Source organism: Asterias amurensis, chromosome 16, assembly GCF_032118995.1.
Source record: "Asterias amurensis chromosome 16, ASM3211899v1".
Lineage (NCBI taxonomy): Eukaryota > Metazoa > Echinodermata > Asteroidea > Forcipulatida > Asteriidae > Asterias > Asterias amurensis.
The window spans coordinates 270,991-297,759 of record NC_092663.1 but is presented as its reverse complement, the minus strand read 5'-3'; the positions used below and the strand labels follow the sequence as shown (position 1 = coordinate 297,759).

The following is a 26,769-nucleotide window of genomic DNA, read 5'->3' as shown; positions in this document are numbered from 1 at the left end:
TGCTCTGTAGTTTCGCGGAAGTTGGTGCACGACGTGGGGATGGGAAATGTCAAATTTCTTCTCACAAATTATGAACACCAAAGGAGAAAATTCAACTATTTTTAATAACGCCGTCATAGAGTTCCAACTACAAGGAACATGTGAGTAAAATTTTAGATTCCTGAGTTTGGTAGCTTGCCAGTTCCAACCCCCTAATCAATATGTTCAGAAACTCCTTACTTAATTAAAAATAAATTAAAATCTAATCCTACCTCCATGATTTAATTAATGCTCAGTCAGTTAGCACTCAGCCACGGCTATTTTCCCAACAACCTACATGTATGTTGGGATCCGTATGTTGTAATGTTCAGACAACCAGGGCCCTTTCTCATAGCTCGGCTTGGGATCCGGCTCCGGCTCAGGCTACGCGTGCTGATATTATCCGTGCAATACGCGTACTTCTAAGTTCTAGAAACTATAATATTAATAAGGCTCCCTGAGTGTGACTGTGAGCCTTACTAATACTATAGTAAGTTATAGGGGTCTAGTGGTTGGGGCTCTATGAATGTATATTGAGTATGTGGGGAAAGTTTTGGTGGTGTTTAGTACAAAAAAAACTTCAGTTATTGCTGGCTAACGGGCGTAAAACTTTCACCTATCAACGCTGATTTGAAAAACGTGTAGCGTTCAGGAGGCCCAAAATATTAGACCCCTTATAAGGCGCACGGGGGAAGCCTTATAGTTTCTAGAAGTACAAAACCCCTATATTCAGACAGCCCTATATATTCAGACAACCCGCGAAGAATTATCCCAATGCTATCCCCCTTTTATATTCAGACAATTGTTCAGAAATCCCTATTTTTCTGACAACCTAAATGTTCACAACCCTTTGTTCCTACACCCCTATGTTCCAACACCCGTATGTTCCATTGACTGACACCCTTATTGTTCAGTCTGGTTGGTTTGTTATTATGTTTGGAATTAAAGGCTTAGTCAACATCTCAATGTTTTTTATTATAAATGTTTTTTCTTGTTGTTTTCTAGTTGACATGGTTGGTACTCCTTGAGATCATGTTCCAGATGGCAAGAAACGAAATCAAAGGCATAACATTTGTGCTGCTTGAAAATGTTTGCGGGCATGGCAATCGTCAGAATGATGTTTTATTCTCAACAATGCGGTCATCTTCATCCTCGAAACTGCAAGACAAACACAAAAGCCATGTGGTGTTCTTTCCAGGTGACATACAGGTAAAATTTACCATAAATTATGAATATTCAAATTCAAAAGTGTTGCATGCATTTAAAGGCAGTGGACACTATTGGCAAGTAATAAAAAATAATTATTAGAATTAAAACTTACTTGGTAACAAGCAATGGAGAGCTGTTGATAGTGTAAAACATTGTGAGAAACATTGTTTTTGAGAAAGAAGTAATTTTTAATTTTGAGACCTGAAATCAAGCATCTGAAAGCACACAACTTCGTTTGAAAGGGTGTTTTTTCTTCAATTATTATCAAGCAACTTCGATGACCAATTGAGTTCAAATTTTAACAGGTTTGTTATTGTGCATATGTTGAGATACACCAAGTGAGAAGACTAGTCTTTGACAATTACCAATAGTGTCCAGTGTCTTTTATCCAGTATTATAAGTCCAACCGACATGACACTTGTGTCCTTAACCAAGACACTTAACCATGATGCTTATTACTTTGGGTGGGACGTAAAGCCGTTGGAACACAATGCCGTTCCGTTGGAACACAATGCACTTATCAAAAAGAAAAGGGGTTCACCGGTGTTTCTGGTTTAATTGGCAGCCTGTTGCGCCACAGCATGTAAAAGAAGTTGGCCTCATAATTCAAAATGTGGTCCCACATACCTTGCAGGAAAATACTGAATGTTGAAGGACCTTGAGCGTCATTATAAATGATGAATATGTCTACTATATGAGAAGCCACCGTTACGATTTTTTTTATAGTATCCTTCATTAAATTGTTCTGCGGAAGCAGCTCTGTACCCCCTCGATGTAACCCATCTTAAAATGGCTGCATTTGATGAATTGTTCAAACAGCGTAGGTTTATTACTGGTTGTAAATCTCCATCTGTTTCTGAACCAAGAAAGTCAATGAAATGAACTGGTTTCTCACTTATTTCTCTTGCATTCAAGGACTCTGTCCAATGCTGCCCCCCAACTTTGGAACCGTCTTCCCTGCTACATCCGATTCTATAGAGTATAGAACAATTCAAGTACAATTCAAATCCCATTTGTTTTCTACTGCTTATTGTTCAGTATTAGTGTATTTAGTTGTAAATTAGTTGCTGTTAGCTTTTTCAAGTTTCGGGTAAAGTGCATTGGTATTTCCTGTATTTATGAAATGCACTATAAAACAATTAGTGCAAAAAATGGTAGTTACTGGCCTGACGCTTCGACGTCTTTCTAGCATCTCTCGAAGGCTAAAATAATGACAACACAACAAACATGAACAGGTAACTAAGTGAGACGTAGGCAGTGAAGTGGAAATACATGGGGTTAGAAAGCATACGTAAAAAGCAGGGGGTAAACAATGAATAGGGGGGACAAAAAAAGGGGGGGTGAAGGGAAGGGACTGGCTTGACCACAAGAAGATGGAAACACAAAGGACAACATCAAAGGTGGGGAGGTGGGGAAAAAAGTAATTAATTAGTGAATGAGGCTGTGGTGAAAAAGGAGACGGCAAAACAAAAGGTTTATTAATAGTTTCCTTCTTGGATGTTCAGACCATGGGGTTGAATGGTCTGGAGGCGTCTAATCTAGAGTTTCTCCGTACTCAAACACACAGTCTCTCTGTGGTTGCCCAGTGCCCCTATGCCCTGTAAAATCATATCAGAAATTAACTGATTAGGAAGATTGAAGTGATGTCCTACAGGTGTATCCAGCTTTTGGGACTTGACTGTGGATCTGTGGCCGTAGAAATGCCTCTTGAGTGTAGTTCTTGTTTCACCTGTATATTAAACACCACAGACTCTGCAAGATATGAGATAAATGAGATTAGTGGTGGTGCAGGTGACATGACCCCTTGCCTTATGGGTTGTATCACCAATGTTGCTGGTGAACGATGCATTTGGAGATGTTGGAACACCTAAAAATTCCCAGTGGTATAGGGGGATTAACGTTATCGTTAATGGGAGGGACTTCTGCCGGAGGGATTTCTGCTCGGACAATGAGAACAATATAAGAATTAGCTATTGTTATTAATATTATTATTACTGCTCCCTTGTCTACTACATGTAGTTTCTTGATTTCCGCAATGAGTATGGGATTGTGCTTCATTCTCCCACTCTAATTAATCCGTGTTGTTCTACACCAAATTAAAATCAAATGTTAGGTCTGTCGTTAATGATAATCATTCAATCATTTTGGGGGCAGAAATTCGGCATGACTCAGTAGCCACTCGATTGAATGTTCTAAAATTTGTTTTTATGAACAGAATTTCTACCAAATGATGATCGCACATGAGGCAAGCTACAAGTGGTCCTGTTGGAGCTATGAGGACACCTGTGCACTCTTACATCATAAATTTATTGACTCCTATGTGTGGTTAGTCAAGCCTAGTCGCATTCATGATCAAACTTTCAGCTGTTATGATAACTTTCTACACTGTAATATGTTTGGTGCTCCTATAAACTTTGATAATGTCAATGGATTGACGCATCTCCACAACCTCATAAACACTGCAATTGATAATGTAAATCAACTTAATGTTCAAGAACAGACTGTGCTGCCCATTTCCCAAACTGTTCCCCTTGTTGCTGTAGGATTTAGCAAAGGATGTGTGGTACTTAACCAACTAGTGTACGAACTTGAGCATGTCAAAGCAATGTCCGCTATAAGAGACATGCTGAGAATGACCAGAGCTCTGTATTGGTTAGATGGTGGGCATAGTCTGACGTCCAACGTGTGGATAACAGAGGACAAACCATTACAGCAGCTAACTGATTTGGGTGTTAAGGTTCGAGTCCACGTCACACCAAGACAAGTCAAAGATCCAAAGAGATCATTTATTGGAGTCGAAGAAGCAATCTTTGTAGATTTACTCAGAAGCAAAGGTGCTGATGTTGAAGAATGCTTGCATTTTGCTGATGAAGAACCATCATTAGAGCAACATTTTCGTGTTCTGAAAGTCTTTTAACAAATAACTATAGCATCATAATATCTAACTATCCAAACCTTGTGATCTCCCTTGTGATCTTTTTGGTCGAGTAAAACAGAACAGGTTATTAATATCAAGAATGAATTATGAACGGTTATGGTAATTTGGGATGCTTTTATTTATTTTAAAAATACTCGCGCCATAAACTATTTTATGTATACTTAAAGGCTATTGGTAATTACTCAAAATAATTATTAGCATAAAACCTTACTTAGTAACGAGTAATGAGGAGAGGTTGATAGTATAAAACATTGTGAGACACGGCTTACTGTAATTAGACATTTCACAAGGTCAAAAGAGAATTATATATTTCAGTTTTAACCTAACACCATGGAGCACCAATGTGTGTTATTCATTAATACCTACTCGGTGTAGACGTGGTTCCAGGTCTGCGATCTTGGCTTTTTACCTGATATAGCGACCTCTTGTAAGACTATAACCTCCGACACTAGCCTGGGGTGCGTGATAGCTAATCGGTGGGGGCGTTTTTTGTTACTGATTCAGAGGAATAATCTCGATCTCAGACTCGGACTTGACATCAAAAATTGTCTAAACTGGGTACTGAGTACTGAGTACATAAATAGCCTACAGTGTATAACACACATCGGTGTAAGGGTATTAATTATCCCTGAATTAACACCTCTAATAAATCGTTACGCTACCACTGCTAAATATATATAAGAATCGAACTGCCCAAAGCCACCGGGCAATTGGTGGTCAGGTTGGTTAAACACAGCTATTTGGTGGGTTCCAATCATGCTTGAGTAATAGGTATTATGCCTTTGATTTGTGTTTACAGACAAGGGTAAAACCAAAATCAATTTATTCTTTATCCCCGTTGCAAATTTAACATCTTCTTAAAGGCACTGTACACTATTGGTAATTACTCAATAGTATTATGGGAAACGGCTCCCTTTGAAGTTACGTAGTTTTTGAGAAAGAAGTAATTTCTCACTAAAATATTTGAATTGAATTCGAGACCCCAGCCGAGCTCTCAAACTCAAGTATCTGAAAGCACACAACTTGTGCGATACGGGTGTTTTTTCTTCCATTCTTTTCTCGCAACTGCGACGACCGATTGAGTTCAAATTTTCACAGGTTTGTTATTTCATGTATTATGTTGAGATACACCAAGTGGACAGACTGGTCTTTGACATTAAATGTGTCCAGTGCCTTTAAATCATATAAATGTTTATAATTTGTTAATTCCCAAGTTACAAAGCAATTAACTTCTGGTGGACGAAACGTTATCTTTTACTGATTGTTCTTCAAGTACTTTGGTTCAAAACTGTGACGAAGCCTGGGGAAATGTGAGGGGTCGAAATTGCCACTAGCCCGCTAGCCCGGGACTACCAGATTTACAGCAGGGCTACTGATTTTTTCAGTTTGATAGCCCGACGGGCTAGTTGAAAAATAATGCAAAAATCATCATCACAAACAATAAAGAACTATGTTATTGGTGTATTGTAAAGTTTGAGCCGTGACGCGAGACATAATGTGTCTTTCGGGCTACCAAAATCTAATCAGGGCTACTAAAAATTATTGGTCACTAGCCCTGCTGACTACCATGGAAATACACCTAATTTCGACCCCTGAATGTGGATGTATACCGTCTGTTGCTAAGGGTGTTGCTAAGGACCTTAAACGCATGGTGACACTAAAATATAGCTCTAGCCGCCTATTCCAAAATAACCTCAAGAGAATTCAATTTGCCGAACAATGCAACGAGGGACCCACAGTATACCTATGGCTTCGGCATCAAGTTTCACATTCTATTAGGCTTGATACAACTGAACTATTTTGAGGTAACAGAATACTAGTTCGTGGTAATTAAATTTCCAAGGGAGTGAAATAAAATTCTTGCATTCTCTCAGAATATTAAGTTTGCTGTCAAAAAGAAAGAAAATTAATTAATAAAAATAATTAATGACCGACTAGTTGATAGGTCAGCCCTTTTTATTGCTAAAGTCATGCCTAAGTCTTTACTAAATTATAACAAATAATTTGTTAAGTTACTTCTTGCGATAATGCTCTTCATTGTATGGGATTTTAATTGTTAAACATTGAATACATTGAAACCAACGCAGCGTTCACTAGTAGTCAAGACACAGTCTCTGCTGATTTAATTTGAATCCCATTGGACATGCTATAAATAGGAAAGGTAATGAGTAACACACCTGTACGTCGATATATACTAGACTTGCTCGGAGCCTTGTTCTTTCTTAACCATTATCAACCAGCCTAAGGCACCTTGATTAATGATATCAAAGGAGCGGTGTAGAAGATGTTCCAGGATCAAGACGGATCAATAAGAGCCCTGATTGAAATACAGCCTAGATTGCTTGGTGTAGTCAAACCCTAAGATTTCCGCCAAGCTTTGAAAAACACTCATAGATTGCTTGGTGTAGTCAAACCCTAAGATTGCCGCCAAGCTTTTGAATTACAGGATAGATTGCTTGGTGTAGTTGAACCCTAGAGTGCTGCCAAGCTTTTGAAATACACTCATAAATTACTTTGTGTAGTCAAACCCTAAGATTGCCAGCAAGCTTTCGCACTACAGCATAGGTTGCTTGGTGTAGTCAAACCCTAAGATTTTATGCAAGGGCCGTACTGGGCATGACCACTTGTTGGCTAGGTACTTTTTTGATAGTTCAGTTACACACGGTTTAGTTGCATTGGGTTCGGTGTGCAGAGGCAGTCCATCATATTGTGACTCCGTGACTCCGTGTCATTCAGATTGAGATTGCGTATTTGAACGGGTTGTGTTTGCTGGACTCTGGAACTATGGTCGACTGGGAAGGTAGGCCCTTTTTATATTTAGGGTATTGTGTCCATTTCATTTGTCTAACTGCAACAACTGTTTTTAAAAAACTTGGTTTACGTTCACCAATGCCGCATATCTGAAATTGTGTATGATACTACTGAGTTCTTTTTGCGCTTTATTTAGCCCAATTGGAGTTATCAAAGTGCTAAGTATTAGTTCTTATGCGGAGCATGTAATGGTTTACAAGGTACTGTGGGGCAATATGCAGCCAATCAAACCAGGAATACATATGGCGAGCCCTTCGCTTTACGTTAAGTGCACTGGGCTTTTTCAAGTACATTACACACCACACGGGACCAATGGCTTTATGTCCCATCCGAAGGACGAATCATCACGGTTTTAAGTGTCTTGCTTGGAAAAGAACTCGCTCTCTGCAAATCAGAGCTTGAATCTGGTGCTTTCATCCACTCGGCCAGGACTCCAGCGACGTAGTACGTGCCCAATGTAATTCTAGCTCCCCTGTTGCCCCACCCCCATCCCGAACCCCAAAACTTGCAAAGAAGAGAAAATTTGTTAAATTTGATTCTAGAGCAGTGTCTTACAAACTAGTATACACCGGGAAAAAAACATCCCTCCCCCCGAAAAAAACAAAAACTAAAAAAAACGGGAAAATGCCTGTTTACTTAACAAAATATGACAATATGTAACAATACTGTCCGGAGTGGACAGTATTGCATGGCAGACACAATTGCATCTTACACCGTTTCTTATGATGTTTTATGCTATCAACAGCACCCCATTCCTCGCTACAAAGTAAGTTTACATGCAAACAATTATTGTGAGGAGCTACAAAAAAACTTGTGCTTTTAAGGACTAAATAATGCGAGCTAAACTGCAAGACTCAAAACCCAAGATTAACTATTACTTCTCTTTTGTTTTCATCTCTAAGCGCATAGGACTTCTCTGTGATTGTGATATGCACTCTACAAAAATGGTTCATTATTTATAAAACAGCCACTTTCATGCATGGGGAAACTATAATTACACTGAACATTGTTAGGTTGCTATTACATGGGTTGCCTCTTCAAGCTGTAAATATTGCCCGCCGTGCAAACAGTAATTTCCTGCAGACTTGGTTGTTCACGGAACTGCATCGTGACTTTTGTGCTGAAAGTGCCGGAAATGTGCAACTCTAATACAAATCGCGTGTTCAACACATACTATCAGCCTTCCCTTAATTCAAATAGCTGTGCTTTTCAAATATTTACTTGGCAAAATACCCTTGCCTCTAAAACTGATATTGTATACAGGACTATATTAAAGACCCTTCTAGTTGCCATCCAGAAAGAGAAACAACAAATTCATATGTAAATGTGAGCATTTTTGGGTGTATAAAGCGCTTAATAAAAACTGAATATTATTATTATTATTACTAAAGCCTGTTACTTCCATCGCAGCTCTATGGGACAGTTATTCTTATTTTGGTGATTAGTGTATTATTCTTATTTTTAAGAGCAATTTCATTAAATTTCTGAAAAATCTAGGCCCAATATAAAACAAGCTGAACTTGAAAATATATATTGAAACTATTTTGTCAGTGACATTCTCCTTAGGTTTCATTAAGGACAACTTTGGTAATGTTGTCAAAGACCAATGTTCTCTAATGTATTCCAACACATGCAAAATTTAACAAATCTATGACAATTTGGTCATCGAAGTTGCAAGAGAATAATGAGAGCAGAAAAAACACCCTTTTTGCACAAACTTGCAGATGTCTATAGAAATACATATAAAAGGTATGACATATTTTAATATTTGAGTAAGAAATGAGACCCCTACAAAAAAACTATGTCGCTTACGAGGGAGTTGTTTCTCACAATGTTTTATCTATCAACAGCTCTCCTTTGCTCTCTAACCAAGCAAGTTTTTATGCTAACAATTAGTTTAAGTAACAACCTATAGTGTCCAGTGCCTTTAATCAGTTTACTATAACCAGTTTTTGTTTTCTCTTTAGAGTTTCAAAGGAAGGTTCTGACGTTGCCTCGTATCGACCCAGCTGAGGGTGAGAATCTTGAGTACTTCTATAAAGGAGTATGTGTATCAAAAGGCGTTCCAAAAGAAGTCCTGATTGACCTGGAGACATTTGAAGTCCGCAATGATGATATCTTCCTCATTACTTATCCCAAATCAGGTAAAGTACTTTGCTAGGTACTCCTGAAACTGGCGTGAAAACATCTAGTTGTTTAATAATGTTCAAATCTGTTCTGTTTTTGTTATCTATTGCATTGGGTACTAGTGCTCGCACACCTCAGGATTGTGTCTGTCGAGCAGTTGCTATTGGTTTACTAACTCAAAGCTAAACATTTTGAAAAATCATGTCTCCTGAACTGTAAGCTATTTTGATTATCTAACCGTTTTATAAAGTGCTTAACATACTTCTTTAAAGTTGTACTAACAATACCCCACTTCGACCTTGTCTCTCGGTTAAAACCGGAAGTTGAACTGGGAACCAAGGCCTCATTCTGAGGACAGACAACAAACATAGGGAGACTACGGTAAAAAACAGTCTGTCTCAATTATTCAACAAAGTAAACAAATAGAGAACTGCTCAATTAATTCGTTGACACGGCCACAGCCGAATTACCATTTCATGGTGGTTTCTCATTTTTTCCCCCGATTTTGGGAGAGTGCGATTTTGTAACAGTGACTGATGGGTGAATGGACAGTTTGCATTGAATATGAGCACCCGCGGTAATGTCGGTAGATTATGGGAAATAGTACTCCCGGTTGTTACCAGCTGGGGTGGCGGGGGGGGGGTTAGAAATGGAGTTTAGTTCCCTCGGGAAATGAGTCTGTAGTGTGAAGAGGGCTTATGTGTAAATTGGTGACTATAGACTGTACTCTCCTTCGGCTTGTACATTCTATCCACGAATCTAAACTTCCTTGTTTATTCTCCTGAACTTCTATTGTAGCAATACATAATTAGACAAAACAACCTTACATTGACTTTTGATTGTCTTACAGGTACGACCTGGATGCAACAAATGATCAGTCTGATTATCAATGGATGCGATGCAGAAGAACACAAAAATCTCCACGTATTTTTTCGATTCCCATTTCTGGAAAATATTTGGGTTAGTCATCACTCACAGGTAAAAAAAACCCTTACAATTAATTGTTTATTGCCGCCATTACATAGGTTGGAGGCTCTGGACTACTTTGAAATTGTCACTGCGGCCATGTTATTTCTCTTGTTGTATCTCAACATACAAAAACCAAATCTGTGAAAATTTGAACTCAATTGATCATCAAAGTTGCAAAAAAAAAAAATGAAAGAGAGAACAGTGCACCCTCCTCTCTCTTACTTCATAGAGGGAGCCGTTTCTCACATATAAATATTATCAACAGCTCTAGATTGCTCGTTACCAAGGAAGTTTTGTAATGTATTTTTTATTTATTTTTTAATTATGTTTTAATTAGTTATTTGATTTAATTAAATAAATCAAGACGGCAGTGTGGCCCAAAAGAGCACCACAAGGTATCCAATAATGGCATTTTTGGGGGGGTGATATGATTTGTTGTTGTATTAAGTGCTTTATAAGAGCCCCGGTGGTTAACAAAGCGCTCAGTATATCATTCTGCTAGGGACACACATTCCATTATAGCAGAATGTGATGATTACGAAGTGCTGGATGCTGCCAATCAAACAAGGAACGCAGGGACTCTAACCAACACTATATTTTCAGGTGTGTCTCTCATGAGATAGATCTTTGAGTTTGGTATTCTGCCTCTTGCTGAAACAAATCAATTGTGTTTAATTGATGGAGTTGTCTTCTGCATGGTTGAGGTCAGAGAAATTGAATTGCTTAATTAATGTCGATTCCTGTGTTTGCCTTTGCCCGCTCAAGGATTCAATCCAAAGCCCCAGTCAAAGAGAGATGGAGCCAAGATACATCCCATTATTGCTCATGATCTTGTGAGGATACTTGCTTGATGAGGTGCTGTTTCTTTACAGTGGTGTCGGTATGAAGCTTCTCTAATAAGGGGCAGCAGATGTTCAAAGCTTTCAATCCATGGGATATTCTTTGCCGACTAAGTCGAATACTGCCCTCAGGTGTTGGTTAGTGCAGTTTGAATAGTAAGCGATCTGATTAGCATACCATCGATACTGTGAAGCACCCAGCCCAGCGGTGAATTCCAATTGCTCTTTGTCTGTAGTTTCAGTGAATGCCCGAGTTTACATGTATTTAGGCATTGCAAACCCGACCTGAAAGGTTGTGTGTATGATGTATGTATGATGTGTGGCTGAGTGCATAACAGCAACAAACTGCAAGCTGTTGTGTCTTTTGGCTCAGCATCGTTGGTTCGAGTCCCAGTGGTGCAGTTTTGACCCTGAGAAAGACACTTAACTATAATTGCTTCTCTCCACCCAGGGGTAAATGGGTAAAAGTGAGGGCAGAGATCGTGATTGTTAGCTTTAGTAGCCCATATTTTTGTTGCCCAGGGAACTGAGATGGTTTAAGGATTAATTTAAAGGCCCAGTGACCAGGTGGTAATGATAGTGGCAGCACTTTGATTCGCCCTTCGGGTGTGAAAAGAGCAATATAAAAAACCGACTATTATTGTTGTCATAATTATATTGTCTGATTCAGATTGGCCTAATACCACCAACGCATACTCTACTGAACAAAATGCCACGTGACAAACCGAGATTGATTAAGACACATCTTCAACCAAACTTACTACCGAAACAAATGTTTGAGAAGACTCCAAAAGTGGTGTACGTCGCTCGCAACCCAAAGGATGTAGCCGTGTCATACTACTACATGCATCAATTCGATACATCATTGCAGACCTATGCTAGCTGGGACAAGTTCATCGAGAGATTTCTTAATAAAAGTGGTATGTCGGTTTTCTTATATCTGTAGTATTTCTTCTGGAAACGCTGATGTTTTCAGCTTGTTGTTTGATTATTTTGTTATTACTCTGCATTTAAGCCAGCACCACAACAAAATGAATACTGTTCTTCCTATATTATAGGAACATGGAATTTGAGTTCCTGAATTGATACCGAAACAAGTTTGCTTTGATGCAATTCATTTCATAGCGATTGAACAGTGTACCCCTAACAGCTTATAAATAATTATAGCAAACAATATCAGCCTGCTTCGAAGCTTCGGCTAGATTAAAGAATTCTAGCACTAAAACATACCAGCCTCAGGTTCAAAAATAAGGAGATAAGGTTAGACATGAATATTATGCACTAGTATTTGTTGCACGCATGATGCATATACTCCTTTCTTTCCTGTTATAGTCACGTCATTTGTATACATGTTTTGGTTTTGCAGTTCTGGGCGGTGACTGGTTTCAGCATAATTTATTCTGGTGGAACAGAAGACAAGACCCAAATGTCCTCTTTATTAAGTATGAAGACATGCAGAAGGTAAGTAGTATCTAAGATGGCCGTCTTCAATGCTACATCAAGTTTATTAGGGATTGCTTTATTAGTTTCTAATTGAAACGCATGTTTTCATTTGTTGCTCATTAATTACGTTAGGGAGGACGGGATAACCTTGGATATCTTCAACAAATATGGCACATTATGTGAATACATAGCGAATGTGATTTTGTAATCCATAAAAAAAAGAAAGATTGAATTACAACCAGCCATTTTGAAAGATTTTGGAATTGCTTTCGTTAAAGGTATTGAAAAGGCAAACTTGAGTATCGTCTCTGAATATAAAAGGGTGAAGCACTCATTTTGTCCGCCAAACCACTCTTGTAAAGAGCCATACGGCGTGCAATCTTTGTACAGTGAAACACTCGTACTTCAACTCGGGTTACAGTGAGATTCGTTTCAATTTCACTCAAAAAGAGTGACACAGGTTTACTTCAACTCTCAAAACAGCGAAACTTACACCTCCCAGACAAGAGAGTGAATTTTCACTCTTTTACCTTAAAGGCAGTGGACACTACTGGTAATTACTCAAAATAATTATTATCATAAAACCTTTATTGATTACGAGTAATGGGGAGAGGTTGATAGTATAAAACATTGTGAAAAACAGCTACTTCTGAAGTAACGTAGTTTGAGAAAGAAAAAATTTTCCACGAATTTGATTTCTCGCAACATCGACGACCGATTGAGCTCAACTTTTCACAGGTTTGTTTATTTATGCATTTGTTGAGACACACAAACTGTGAAGACTAGTCTTTGACAATTACCAATAGTGTCCAGTGTCTTTAAGAGAGAAGAGTACAAGAATAACATTCCATACTCAACTTGTGTTTACAGATGATATATCGGTATGGCCTGCTCAAGTACAAGAGAGTGTTTTATTTTCATTTTTATTCCGTACACAATCTCCGAATCAAAAACCGAGATGATTTGTGTATCAACCTTTCCATAAACTTGGATAATATTATATGATACGGTTTAAAGACTTTAGTTGTGTTGAAAAAAACAGGGGCCCATAAAGTCCAATAGGCATATTTAAAACTAGGGTTGGCCGACTGGGACTATTAAAAAACGCTTCCTGAAGTAGAAAAAAAACATAAAAAGAGAGACTCAAAATGATTAGATTAAGTTTGAGCAGGGTTGAGGTTAAAGAAACAACGAAGAAGGTTTTGCTAATAAATTCAAAGTAAGGAGTTGCGAAGACTCAAAAAGCAGCAATTTAAACAATTATGAATTTCCAGTAAATAAAGTAATACATTTTGTTTCAATTCATTTTTGAAGGATCAACGGAGTGCTGTTCAAATGACTGCAAATTTCCTTGGCCGGACTCTTACAACTGATATGTTAGATAGAATTGATGATTTGTGCCGCTTCCAGAACATGAAAAGGGATCCTGCAGTCAACCCAGATCTGGTGTTACAATTTAGAGGGGAGGACAAAGATAGTATGTCAAGCCCAGATCTGCCGACAGATTCGTCATTTATGAGAAAAGGTGACCAACAATTTCACACTTGGCAAAATATTATAAGTAAACACGACAGCGTTTCAGATTTTTTAAAATCAACAACACCCTGTGCAAAACTGTGGATGTTTTTTACATGGCTTAGATGAGTTGGTTGTCTGACAATTATAATTTTCTATATAGTTTAAATCCCAAGGGATAAAGTAACGAAGGCGGGCAGTGTGCCGCTATTTCTCTCCCTAAATATTTACATACATTCCAATGAAGTGTTATTTTTTTCGTAAAAATATTAATTCGTTGGATTTGAAATTATTTCGTCCCATAAAACAATTGCAACATCAAACTCTATTTATGTTAAAGAACTATTTGTTTGTTCTGTTCTAACTTTGTACGTACTTGCCCTCCTGTGATCTGTACGCCGATTGGCAGACAAGTTGTTTGAACATCAGTCCTCCAAGTTTGTTTAAGGGTTTTGGTGGCTTTGGTAGATCAGTTTTATTTGGCCATGACATGCATCCAAACTCACTGTGAATCAAGATGTATGTAATATAATTGACATGTAGAAGTTTCAGCTTCATAAGTCATCAAGTTTTAGAGAACAAAAGTGGGAATCACTGAGCCATCTTTTCAGGAGAGTGGCGTAAATCCGTTGTAGGCCTACATGCTCAAAAAAGGTCGTCTCATGAGAACATTTTTCCTGTGAAATTGTTTTTATTTTACTAATTTCTCAAAAGCTACAGCACCTCAGCATACTATTTTAAGGGAATCTTTCTACCATCATTATCTTTAAACTGTGTAAATGTAAATCTGTGGACATTTGTGTCGTTCTTATAGTACCCAACCCATTGTCAAAGTACTTATGACTGAGTGAATGTCTATACTCGTTTTACACCTCATGTACAGGTCAAGTTGGAGATTGGAAGAACCACCTGACAGTTTCTCAGAATGAGACGTTTGATGCTATTTACCACAAGGAAGTACACGGAACAAATTTGAAATTTGACTTTGAGTTGTAGTTTATCTATTCAAAGTTTTGAAATATTCTTACTTGTGAGATGTGACAGCGGTAACAAATACTTTGTTCCTCCGAAATCATTTCATTCCCTCAAAACAGGATTTTGTATTTGCGAACAAATATTTTGAGGGGACGAAGTGTTATTTAGCAGGAACGAATATTAAACTTTAAGGCAGCTACAAAATATTGAGAGAAAACTTAATATTATTATCAATCTTAGCTGTTTTCTGAAATCGGCCATGTTCCACCCTATTAATGTGAAAGCAAAAGTGAAGCAAATTGTCAAGGCGCGTACCAATTATCTTGTCACCAAAATTCGCTTTCGCGTGAATGGACAGGTCATGGCTATTTCATAGAGCTGCATATAACAATTATCAGAACAACATTACAAGCGAAACTACCATGTAACATGTTAAATTTGTAACTGGTACCAGGGTCTGCTTACCGGTCGCTGCCAAATAGTGTCCAATGAGCATGCGACGTGGACGCAGGACACTTTTTGATCCGAAACTTTCCAAATAGTGTCCAGTTCCAAATAGTGTCCACTGTCCAGGTGAAATGGACAAGAATGCTTTAAGCATTTTTCTAAGGGGCGTTTTATTTGCAGCTTTGTTTAAAAACTAGGACATACAATCTTGCCACGATGTGAGAAAGCGCTCCTTTAAAGTCACATTAATAAACAAAGCGTTTTTAAAAGTAAAGCCATTATGACAATATACCACTATATGACGTCTTGTTGATATTATTGGCAGAAACCACTATTGGCAAGGCGCAGTATACATTGTGACGTCGTGGACGCATGACCTATTATAATGTTTATCACAATATGCTAATGAGCAGACACTATTTGGCAGCGGACACTTGTTGGCATGAGCCCTGGCTTTTTTAAAAATAACCAATACCTGTATTACCATTATCCTTTAACACCCAAAACTAAATTTTAATTTCGGGCGCTAAAGGACAGGTATAATTGCATTGTTGGCAACACTATAGGGCTGACAATCCTTTGAGTTGATGGGCACTATTAATATTCTAGTCAATGACTTACAATTTTGTGTATACCTACAATCTACAATGCGCAGTTTACTGTAAACAAAAGAGTGTAATGTGGACAAGTGTACATATTATGTAAACAATGTGTAGTCCTACTGTATTCATCGTCCCCTATAAATGTATATCTGTGCTTGGTTAAAGTCAGAGTAACGTGCTATAGATATATATGAAAGGTATTGGAAAAAAACATAAACAATTGAACTCAAGTGTGAAAGTACAAAATAGAACAGTGTTTGTGATTTGTGCAGTGTAATTTTCCCTCACTCCTGCTATTCAGTAACAAATTTCCCTTCAGAGGGACACGTTGCCTTGGATCAGTCGAGTTGGTCCATGAAAAGCTTTTGAAACCATTTGTTATGAAACCGATATGGTTCAATTCAATTCAATTCAATTCAAGGATACATTTAGGAAAATGGTTAGGAAAATGTTTACGCACAAGGATTTAGATCTTGCAAAAAGGCTAAGAGAACTGTTTTCAGTTTAAAGATACATTATGTAAGCATACATCCTGGTACAGTTTAAAGATATATTATGTAAGCATACATCCTGGTACAGTTTAAAGATACATTATGCAAGCATACATCCTGGTACAGTTTCACTGCTATCCATATCCCATGGTAGAGTCACAGAAACACAATCATCTAATGACGTCACATCATGCCACCAGAATGGGGGCATGTACAAAAGTTCCCCTGGTTGTAAAGTACATGTATAGGGTTGTGCATTCTTCAACCTAGGAAACCGTTTATCTTCTTCCGCATAAACTTTCCTGAGATCTACTCGGCTTGTGTGAGCACGCTCTGAATAACTAACATGAGGATATAAGTTGGGTGTATCCTCATGTGAGAAGAGAATGAGCTCTTTTCGACCAACAATTTGCGCGAGTAAACCATGATTGCGATCGTAGTGTAGTGGTGTAACATTTCCTTTTGTTCCAACCCAAAGCTGCATTGTAGGCTGATTAAAGATACGGGCCTGCAACTTTTGCCAGGAAGTGTCCATCAGAGACACATTTTGATAATGTGGCAGTTTCTGTTGAATATTAGCTGAATCTTCAAGTTCAATACTAACTGAATTTTCATCATGGACATCACATGATAGCATTTGTTCCCATGCAGAGAGTCCCTCATCAGGACTACATAAAGCAGACTGCTCTGTGCGTTCTTTAACATTTTCAGTTTTAGTCGGACACTGAACTTCCACTGCTCTATTCATTCCTGTGTTTTCGTCTTCATTAGAACAAAACACATCCAATAGTGACTTAACCTGAGCAGGAATATTAATATCATTGAATAAGATGTCTGGCATTGAATGGGTCCTCAAGTAAAACCGCTGTTTTGCAGACTGCTCTTGGTGGTCAAAAACAAGGTTGAGAAAGTCTTTAGGGGAAATGTTTACTGTTTGTACTACCTCAGGGTTATTTATAAACAACTTGTTGTCAAGTGAGGAAAACACTTGAAGGTCACCATTGGGACAGGTTTGTTCGAGGGCCTCTTGCAGATAAGAAGTTGTCCATTTTGTTACTGGCAACCAATCAGAAATGATTTTTGTTAAAATGATTGGATGTTTGTTTCTGTATCTCTGTTTGAAAGAGTCAGGCCTGAGATGCTCTACACGAGTAATTGGCACAGGCTTGTTTACAAACTCCAAAGGCATGATGTGATATGTAATCACTTAAAAACCAAACACAAACTCCAGCAGTCAGTAGCTAGTAGATCAACTTTGTAGTTCTCTGCTCATCTTCTATTTGTGTCATTTGTCGGCCTCTAGATTCACGTTTCCTTTGTCGCGGTCTTCTGCTACGACTTCATTGATCGGTGAACCCCACAGCTAGATTGCCTCACTGAAATAGAGGAAAAGAAGTGGTAATATAAGACGATTTAACTTAGATAACGCAAGAGCCAACAGTTAAGAATATGCAAACCGTATCCTGATTCTGGCTGTATAATAAAATATGATCCAATGACTGAGTACTGTCTGTGACCTTGATATTTGACCTGTTGATTTCAACAAAATCTTGAGTTGCCACATCTAATAAAGGGTATCTCTCCGCTTGCTGCCTGCTTGGTGTCTGTGCCGTGTGCTGTATATATCCACCAGATTGAGTTTGCACAGCAGCTAACGGTTTCAGTACAGATACTGAACCAATTTTCATGAACAAAATAAAGTAAGGTAACTCAAGACAGCCCCACTGCCAATGTACAAGTCGTACTGCCACTTCTGGAGTGCACCACTCACCACCTTCAACCCCCAAAACAATTCTTACTTTTCTCTATCCTCCTACCAACCATTGCTAAAAACCCATGGGTCCAATATTTAATACAGTGTTATCAGAACATTCACTTTCACAATAGACCTTATGCACATGACGTCATTTCAGTACGGCGCCCTTGCCTTGAGGTCAAAAGGAGGTTGTTCATTGGCCAATCTATGTGTGCATTTCGATTGTTTTGTCACCGTTTGACCTCAAAGATGGCGGCTGGATGACGTCAATGCATAAAGGTCTATAATAAGACTATAGCCTCTACTGCTCTGGTAAAAACGAATCTGAGATTGTCACTCCTTTTTCCAAAAGGACTATTTTAAGCCGCCCCCCCCCCCTTCCCTTGCTTATGGAGTTGGTCACTTGGGGTGACTTGAGTTGCATGCCGTCACCACGAGAGGGCGAGTGTGATCGTTCGTTTAGCTCTTGTCAGGTCAGGGGCTCACCCGAGTGAGCACCGCGGGTCAGACCCAGGGAAGCTTAACGAATGCACCCATAGTGTACCTCCATGCTCAGAGATCAAGCCACTTACCGTCGTCATTAGTGAATCATGGTGAATCCAAAGTATCAACACAACGTAGCCGTACAACTTCGGTGTCCTATTGATATTAGGGGAGCTCTCTATGGTAAAAACCCTACCCACGTCTCACACACAAGGTCTGCTAGGTTAGCCGTGTGTGTAGCTGTGTACCGAAAATAAAAATTGTGTCGAGTATCGTTAACGACCGTCAAGCTCGTCACCATCGGTTGATCAATTAAATATTCAATCTCGCGACCCACCACTGAGACTACTTGGCTACCCCAAGTTTTAATCTGATTATGTATTTTTCCAAAACAACAACTTGGAAGTGAAATAATTATCGAAAGTTATCCTAGGTACTTACTGACTGTCGGCCATCGATGCATTCAACTTTCTGTCATACCATAGAGTCGGCGCGCGTTGTTAACGTCTTTCACCGCGTGGTCATACATTTACATCGTACGTCGTGCACGACGGGAGTTGACTGAAATTCAATGTTGTGACAGGTTCAAGTTTGGTGCTGGACGTACGTCGTGTGCGAAAAGCCCGACCAATGGTGGCGCTGTCAACCCAAAGTTTCGCGATCAACTCACAGGTTAAGTCTGAAATGGCAGCCGAAAAGTTTGGAAATTTTGCTGTTTCTGGACAAGAAGGACGGTTGCCAATGGTGACAGTGGATGCATTCACCGATATACCTTTTGCTGGAAACCCAGCTGCTATCTGCCTGCTAAATGAGGTAAGGGAGCAGTGTTTGTTTGAGGTCATGTTTTTTCTTTCTACTAAAGAATCTAAACGTTGGCGTTTAGAAAATAGTGATATAGTCCAAGACTAAATCAAACTTTCAAAGCACCGAGCATAAACTTTATCATCCTACATACATAGAGCAAGTCACGACTTATAAATTGTGAGCTTAACTTTAATTATATTAACAAGTTTTAGGTAGCAAACACAACAGAGGAATGAAATCAAAATGGTGTACTTCCCAAAAAGCAAAGACTGAAAAAAGAGAAAGTGAATTGACAATGAATAATGATTTATTTATTTATTTATTTATTTGTTATTATTATTATTATTATTATTTTATTTATTTATTTTTTTTTTTGGGGGGGGGCATGAGTGAGACTTGCTGCTGTTGGGAAAATGTAGGAAATTTAGAGTACTAGGTAGTCCTAAGCAAGTTTTTTTTCTTGTCACGAAAATAAATTGTGTGTGTTTTCGGCGGTTGATAAGACAGTCATTCATTTCAATACATTTATTTCAATGTTGCCATAAAGTTACATTTGTGTACATCATTAAAGTTAATATACATGGTAATGAATAAATAATGACAAACCACAGATGAAGTAAAGACAATAACAATTTACACCGAAGTTGAGTAGATAATGACAAACAGGACAACATCTAGGCATAGGGTGAAGCAAGGCTTTTGTTCCCGTACCTACGGACAGACAAAAAACGAACAAAACAAACAAATACACCAACAGACTACCACAACACTGACTTACATACAAAACATGTACTCGTATGGGTACAAAGACAAACATCATCCGGAAAATATATCATAACTTTAACTAAGAATTAAGGACTGCTTTTAATTTTTTTGCAAATTTTGACAAAGTAAGTGCAGATTTAAGTGAACTGAGACTATTCCAATATGTAGTACCACGTTGGACAAGACTATTTCTAAATAAAGATGTTCTGTTGAAATGGACATAAAGATTTTTCTTACGAGTACTTCGAGTATCATACGAATGAATATTTGAAGTTAAGGTAAAGAAAGAGTTAAAACAAGAGGGTAATGCATTATGGTTGTAATTATACATAAACTTACCTAAGTTAAGGCGGTACAGATCATTTAATTTTAGAAGTTTAAATTGTTCAAAAAGTGGAGCTGAATGATCACGATAACCAGCATTAGAAATGATTCGAACAGCCCGCTTTTGTAAAGTAAATAGTTTGTTACACTGAGTTGAAGAACACCCCAAAATGAGAATGCAATAGTTTAAATACGGCAGAACAAAAGAATTATAGATGGTCAATAAGATATTACTAGGTAGGAAAAACTTTAAGCGATTCATTATACTTATATGTTTAGATATTTTAATTGATACATCTTTGATATGATTTTTCCAAGTTAAATGTTCATCAGTATATATACCTAAGAATTTCGTGACTTTCAGTTGATTCAAGTTGATACCATTTAGAACTAAGGGAATAGATTAAGTGTATTTATATTGATTTGCACAAAATATAACATAGTTAGATTTTAGTACATTAATACATAACTTATTTGCTAAAAGCCAAGTACTTATTTTATAAAGTTCCAAGTTAAGGTTCTGAATTGCGACATCTACATTATTATGACTGTACAATAAACTTGTGTCATCTGCAAATAAGCAAAATGAAATAATATCAGATGAGTTACAGATGTCATTGATGTAAATAATAAAAAGCAAGGGACCTAACACGGAACCTTGTGGAACACTACAAAAAATAGGTTGATCAATAGAATTGACGGCATTATATGAAACAATTGTTTTCTATTTGATAAGTAACTCTTGAACAAGTCCAAGGCTATTCCACGGATACCGTAATGTTCTAATTTACGAAGCAAAATTTCATGATTAACTGTGTCGAAAGCCTTGGACAAATCCAAAAATATACCAATAGAGATGTTCTTGTCATCAATAGCTTGTGATAATTTATTAACTACATAAGAAATTGCTAGGTCAGTTGAGTGATTTTCTCTAAATCCAAATTGGGATTCAGAAAAAATATTGTTTTTGTTTATCAAAGAGTTTAATCTAGAATAAATTAACTTTTCAAAAGTTTTTGAGAATATAGATACTACTGTGATGGGTCTATAGTTTTCAATATCATGCTTCTTGCCCTTTTTATGTATTGGAGTAACTTTGCCTATTTTTAACCCGTCAGGAAAAATTCCTAACGCAAAAGACATATTGAACAGCTCGGCTAATGGCTTCGCTAATGAATACCTAGCCTGTTTAATAACAAAAGAACTTAAACCGTCACAGCCCGACGCCTTACCATGAGGAATGTTGGCCTGTAAGTGTAAGTATAAGGCTAAATCATTAGTTTTTGTTAATTCACTCTGACCTGACTCATCATGTGGAGTCATGTCTCATGATGTACATCCACTAATCTAGAAAACAATGAAACTAAACTTGTCTGTGATTACTGGACTTGGAGCAATTTTATTCTTGTCGTTACATTTTTTATTGTACTTTGTCTACTTAGGATATTCCAGATGAGACTAAGATGAAAATTGCAGCTGAGATGAATCTATCAGAGACGGCTTATTTACAGACGGTCGAACCGGAAGAATCATTTCAGAATGGTAAATACAAGAGTCGATCATTTATGTAACTTTCGTAAAGTTGGGGAGGTAGTGCTTTTTGCTCTACCAGCCAGGCTTCTAATGGATGATACCCAAGCCTACATTCGTGTGGAATGTAAATGGGGTAACCCTAATTCAGCCACAGGAGTCAGTAGGTGGCAACTACCCCCGGAAAAATACTTGAATTGTAGCCCACACCTTGGAGTGGCCTTCAGGATTTGTGTGTCTGGCGACTTGCATAAACAAAAAACCCAAAACATGTGTGTGAATGCTCTGCGTACCGGGGCGTGTTACTAGATGTGCATTTATTTGACGTAATGGGATTCTGTTGCCTATTAACATCCTTTTTCTTTCATACAGCAAGTCGGGTGAAGATTCGTTGGTTCACTCCCACCAATGAGGTCAATCTTTGTGGCCATGCGACCCTAGCATCTGCAGCAGCCTTGTTTTACGTTGTTGGTAACAGGTGTGATTCCATCAGGTTTCAATCCAAGAGTGGGGAGCTGATAGCGAGTCGAGAAGGGAAGTCCATCGGCTTGGATTTCCCTCTAAATAAACCATCAAAAGAGGTATTCATTCGGACTTTCTCAGATACTTTTCCATAAATTTGCAAGTAAAGAGCGTAACCACAACAATTTTGACTAACATCCTTTTCTGCCCCTTGTTGCCCTACGGCTGACTAAACACAACTGCACCGGATGGAATCCCTACAAAAGTTGGACCCTATAGTAAAGTTTGAGCTAAAAAACATTTATATTTTTTATTTTCTCTCGGTTTGTTTAGGATGAGGCACCTCTATCAGAACTAATTCAGGTAAGTTTCCTTCAAATAAATTATCAATCATGAAATTTTGTTTGATCCAATTTTTCTGGTATACTTTTGTTTAACCCTAACTTCTTGAGTAAGTTACTTAAAACGTTGCTCAATAAACAAAAAGCTCATCTTCCATTTTGATGCCTTGGCTCAAAATTCACAAAGCACTTAGGACAAGTTGTCAGTATCACCTTAATTTTATGACATCACACTTCTCTTAGCAATTAGTTTAGGGTCAATCTTAATTGTCCCCCCCGATCCACATATCAGTTTAGTATAACCCCAAGTTCAATAGAATCATACAAAAGTATACTATTGGATATTTGTGCTACTAATAATTGGACTGGTGGTTGAATATTTGAAAATGACAACTTTTCTCAATTTGTTTACAGGTAACCATTGGTGACTATAAACCCCAAGAAGTTTTTTATTCTGAAACAACTAAAAAACTGCTGCTTAGACTTTCGGACTCTGAGACAAGGTACTAGAACTCGTAAGTGTTTAGAATGAGAATTGTTACTTTTGCCGTTAAATGTTGGCAATTAGTATTAAGCTTGGGCGATATCACGATATTATCAAATATCGCGATATTAATTTGGACACGATTTCGATATCGGATGGATTTGGTTTTAATCGAAATATCGAAATATCGATATATCGGGATATATCGCGATAATCGCGATAATTGCGATATATCGATATATCGATTAAATATCGCGATGTATTTGCTAGCTGATACCCCATAGGTTTGGAGTAAAACCAGAAGAATAGGTCATTAGAACACCTCTCTTATACTAGGACTGTCTCTTCTACAACTTTCACTTGGAGTTTTAAGACTGATGATGTCAAATTTCATTAATCGCGATTATATCGAATGTCGCGATATATTGTCGGCGATATATCGTGAATAAAATAAATCGATATCGCCCAAGCTTAATTAGTATGCTATATGATCTTATAAACTGAAGTTTTGTCATGCTACAAGGGGAATGTAAATGTGCCTGTGGGTTTGGAAGGGGGTCGCTTATCAGTCATATAAATCAAATTCTGCTTAGGGAGGCTAGATGGGTATAAAATGCCTTCATTTCAAAAGAGAGCAACCAGTCTAAACAAAGTTATGTATTATTTTATCCTATTCTACAGAGACACTTTGGAGAGTCTGAAACCAGACTGTACAGCCATGATGGCTGCCCCTAATGCTTCTCACGTACGGGGTGTTATAGTGACACTGAAGGGTAACCGTGACAACGGTGCCGTGGATGCAGAAGATAGACAGTATGATTTCATCTCCAGGTATTTTTCTCCGTGGAACGGTATCCCAGAAGACCCTGTTACAGGTTAGTTGATCCAGACACTGGAAAAGTTTAGATAATCTTGTTGTATAAATATAATGTTGTGACAGAACCGTCTTGTGCACAGAGGTCATCATGATGATATCCCCTTGAACAAAGAACTTGACCATAATTTGCTTCTCTCACCCTCGCCATATGTAAGGCTCGATCATTTCTCACACGGACATCCCTGCCAGTTTTAAATGCCGACTTAAGACCTCCTCACCTACTCTTTTATTTCCTTATTAAAAAGATGTTCACTGTATCTTTTGTTCAGGTTCTGCACACACTGTTTTAGCTGGTTACTGGGCAAAGAAACTGAGCAAGAAAGAACTTTATGGTAAGATTTTAAATGTTGATCTTATTTGATACTTTCTTAATGTTTAAAATGGTAGTAGTAGTGGCGTACAATTGACATGTAAGCTACTGTTGATCTCAGTTGAGTGAGATGAAGCAATGTGTTCATAGTGAAATGTAAACGTAGATTACATTGTTATCTGAAAAGGATTCAGATTCTGCTTTTGCTGAGTAGGATTGAGTTCTCATTCTCATCGAGTATGATTGAGATACATTTAGTTGTATACAATACTGAGTAGGATCAAAACTCACCACTGAGTTTCGTAGGGTTTGGATCTCACTTTAGTTTTGGTAGAATTCTGACTGATTGCCGTGTAGGGTAAGAGATCTCACTATCACAAAATGCGACTAGGGTCTAGGGTCTCACTCTCACCAACACTCAGTAGGATTAGGGTCTCACCAAGCTAGGATGCCGCTGATCTAACTCATCGAGTAAGATTTGCTTTTCACCATAATCTGAGTTAGTTTGGAATCTCAGTACAGATAATTAGGATTGAGATTTGATATTTTTAGACGAGTAGGACAAAAAACTTATGGTTGAGTAGGATTGAGATTTGAGATTCACCGTAGCTGATTAGGACTGAGAACTCACTTTCATTGATAAGGATACATTTCTGTATCAAACAATCAATGAGATCAAATTGATCTCGCCATGTTGATAGGAACAGATTTGTCTACTACTGCTACTTGATGTTTTGTGTGTGAAGTTGATACATCTTAATTGGTGACATTATTGTTCAAGAGCGCCCTCTACTGACAACCCAAGTCATGATTGTATATTGATTGTGTTTTAACAGCTCGTCAGTGTTCAAAGAGGGGCGGTGATATTGAGATGAGGGTACGGGATGACGGGCGCGTTGATCTACTTGGACGAGCTACAGTTGTACTTCAGGGTGAAATTGCTATTTAGGACATCACTCAGGCCCTTGCTTTGGTTATTTGGCTTGCCTGAAGAAGAGCTCTCCGGTTCTGATCAATGTTGGAGGTCTCGAAGCAATACCTTGGACGGACTTGGTCTTGGACTCTGCCTGGCTACTTAAAGTCTTGGACTCTGCCTCGGCCTTGGAGACCCAGGACTTGGCCTAGGCCTTGGCCTCGGAGGTCGTGGACTTGACTAGTGGTTTTGATGAGCAAAGCTGTCACTCTTTGAAAACATTCTGTTATACAAAGACTGTTGTACATTTATGACTCAAGTATTTAAAACAAGTTGCAGTGGCTTAACCAACATTGGGAATGGGGCTGGGAGCACCCCTTTCAGAACCCCCCCCCCCATAAGTGCAATCGAGAACATGCTCCAATGATTGGTTCCTTACACCAAAAAGCCCCCAAATCTATGCCTTTGCCCCTGTTTGCAAACCCCCCCTCAATCTTTTTTAAAATGCTAGTTGTGCCACTGTTAAGTTTTGATCTGAAATATAATTAGTCAGTAGTTAAAAGGGAGACATCCAGCTGAGTCAATAACTATTTGACTAAAACACATGATTCATTGATACATGTACAAAAATGTGTGATTTATTTCAACGTTTCAAACTTCCTATACAGCTTCATGAGATATACAAGTTAAAGAGTAAAAGGACTTGTGTAATTTTTTACATGATTTTATAATAGAATAAAACCTTTTTCATTTTGTACTGATCATAAATGTTCGACTGCAGTTGTTGATGATGTTTATGCCTTGTTGAAGAATCGTGTTGCTTTGGTTCCCATAATGTCAAACTCATGACTAGTTGACCTCCAACAATCTCACGGGTCGCTGTCCCGTTTCCACCAGACTCCCTGGAGCGTTTGGATCTCTCCGAGAATCAGCTGGTTCAACTCCACTCGGAGATGTTCTGCCTTCTACCACAGATCGTCACAATGAATTTCTCTAACAACAACATTAAGAACTTTGATTTGGAGGATTGTCAACTTGTTGATGGTTTGAAAATCTTGCTCCTTGCTCGCAATTCCATGAGTGATATCAGTAGCATCTTTGGACAATGTGGTCACCTTGAGACTGTGGACTTGAGCTCGAATCAGATCGAGATCGTACCGGGAGATTCTTAAGCACGAAAGGTGGCTACATGTATAAGCATAATAAAATTACTAGAAATCGGTTAGCAGCCAAACTACCATATCACATTTACAATTTGTGACTGGTATCGTGCTCATTTCTGCTCAGCAGACAAGTGTTCAGCAACATTTTTGCTTTAAACAGCTCTATAAAATAG

General features: G+C 38.2%; 3 protein-coding genes across 8 annotated transcripts; 2 read left to right on the top strand and 1 right to left on the bottom strand.

Moving 5' to 3' along the window:
• The first annotated feature begins 4 nt into the window (after positions 1–4).
• On the top strand, positions 5–14,890 carry LOC139948640 (mitochondrial protein C2orf69 homolog). 3 transcript variants are annotated; one of them, XM_071946848.1, is made up of 8 exons: positions 1,087–1,227; positions 3,443–3,552; positions 8,944–9,120; positions 9,954–10,081; positions 11,582–11,831; positions 12,278–12,372; positions 13,669–13,879; positions 14,753–14,890. In XM_071946848.1, exons 2-8 carry the CDS (start codon positions 3,468–3,470, stop codon positions 14,863–14,865), a joined length of 1,059 nt encoding a protein of 352 aa, XP_071802949.1. In that variant the 5' UTR covers positions 1,087–1,227; positions 3,443–3,467; the 3' UTR covers positions 14,866–14,890. The 3 variants fall into 3 exon arrangements, with proteins under 3 accessions (XP_071802951.1, XP_071802949.1, XP_071802950.1); XM_071946849.1 differs by lacking the exons at positions 1,087–1,227; positions 3,443–3,552 and adding an exon at positions 6,044–6,965; XM_071946850.1 differs by lacking the exons at positions 8,944–9,120; positions 9,954–10,081; positions 11,582–11,831; ... (1 more) ...; positions 13,669–13,879; positions 14,753–14,890 and adding an exon at positions 5–140 and having other exon boundaries at positions 1,024–1,227; positions 3,443–6,040.
• LOC139948639 (hypoxia-inducible factor 1-alpha inhibitor-like) lies at positions 14,848–19,141 on the bottom strand. Of its 4 annotated transcripts, none has more exons than XM_071946845.1 (2): positions 19,065–19,141; positions 14,848–17,760 (listed from the first exon to the last, which is right to left on the bottom strand). In XM_071946845.1, exon 2 carries the CDS (start codon positions 17,571–17,573, stop codon positions 16,485–16,487), a length of 1,089 nt encoding a protein of 362 aa, XP_071802946.1. In that variant the 5' UTR covers positions 17,574–17,760; positions 19,065–19,141; the 3' UTR covers positions 14,848–16,484. The 4 variants fall into 4 exon arrangements, with proteins under 4 accessions (XP_071802946.1, XP_071802944.1, XP_071802948.1 ...); XM_071946843.1 differs by lacking the exon at positions 19,065–19,141 and adding an exon at positions 18,713–18,990; XM_071946847.1 differs by lacking the exon at positions 19,065–19,141 and adding an exon at positions 18,156–18,177.
• Positions 19,142–19,148: 7 nt separating this feature from the next.
• On the top strand, positions 19,149–26,201 carry LOC139948641 (phenazine biosynthesis-like domain-containing protein 1). Its single transcript, XM_071946851.1, has 8 exons — positions 19,149–19,436; positions 21,959–22,058; positions 22,419–22,627; positions 22,842–22,871; positions 23,264–23,352; positions 24,015–24,208; positions 24,480–24,542; positions 25,357–26,201. The coding sequence occupies exons 1-8, from the start codon at positions 19,254–19,256 to the stop codon at positions 25,467–25,469; spliced, it is 981 nt and encodes a 326-aa protein (XP_071802952.1). The 5' UTR covers positions 19,149–19,253; the 3' UTR covers positions 25,470–26,201.
• Positions 26,202–26,769: the final 568 nt, after the last annotated feature.

Bases quoted from the DNA above. Each gene is read 5' to 3' on its own strand.
- LOC139948640 (XM_071946848.1), top strand. From the start codon at position 3,468: ATGAGGCAAGCTACAAGTGGTCCTGTTGGAGCTATGAGGACACCTGTG. The intron at 10,082-11,581 runs GTAAAAAAAACC...TGTCTGATTCAG, and splicing joins GGGTTAGTCATCACTCACAG to ATTGGCCTAATACCACCAAC. The intron at 11,832-12,277 runs GTATGTCGGTTT...TTGGTTTTGCAG, and splicing joins GAGATTTCTTAATAAAAGTG to TTCTGGGCGGTGACTGGTTT.
- LOC139948639 (XM_071946845.1), bottom strand. From the start codon at position 17,573: ATGCCTTTGGAGTTTGTAAACAAGCCTGTGCCAATTACTCGTGTAGAG.
- LOC139948641 (XM_071946851.1), top strand. From the start codon at position 19,254: ATGGTGGCGCTGTCAACCCAAAGTTTCGCGATCAACTCACAGGTTAAG. The intron at 22,872-23,263 runs GTAAGTTTCCTT...ATTTGTTTACAG, and splicing joins CTCTATCAGAACTAATTCAG to GTAACCATTGGTGACTATAA. The intron at 24,543-25,356 runs GTAAGATTTTAA...GTGTTTTAACAG, and splicing joins GAGCAAGAAAGAACTTTATG to CTCGTCAGTGTTCAAAGAGG.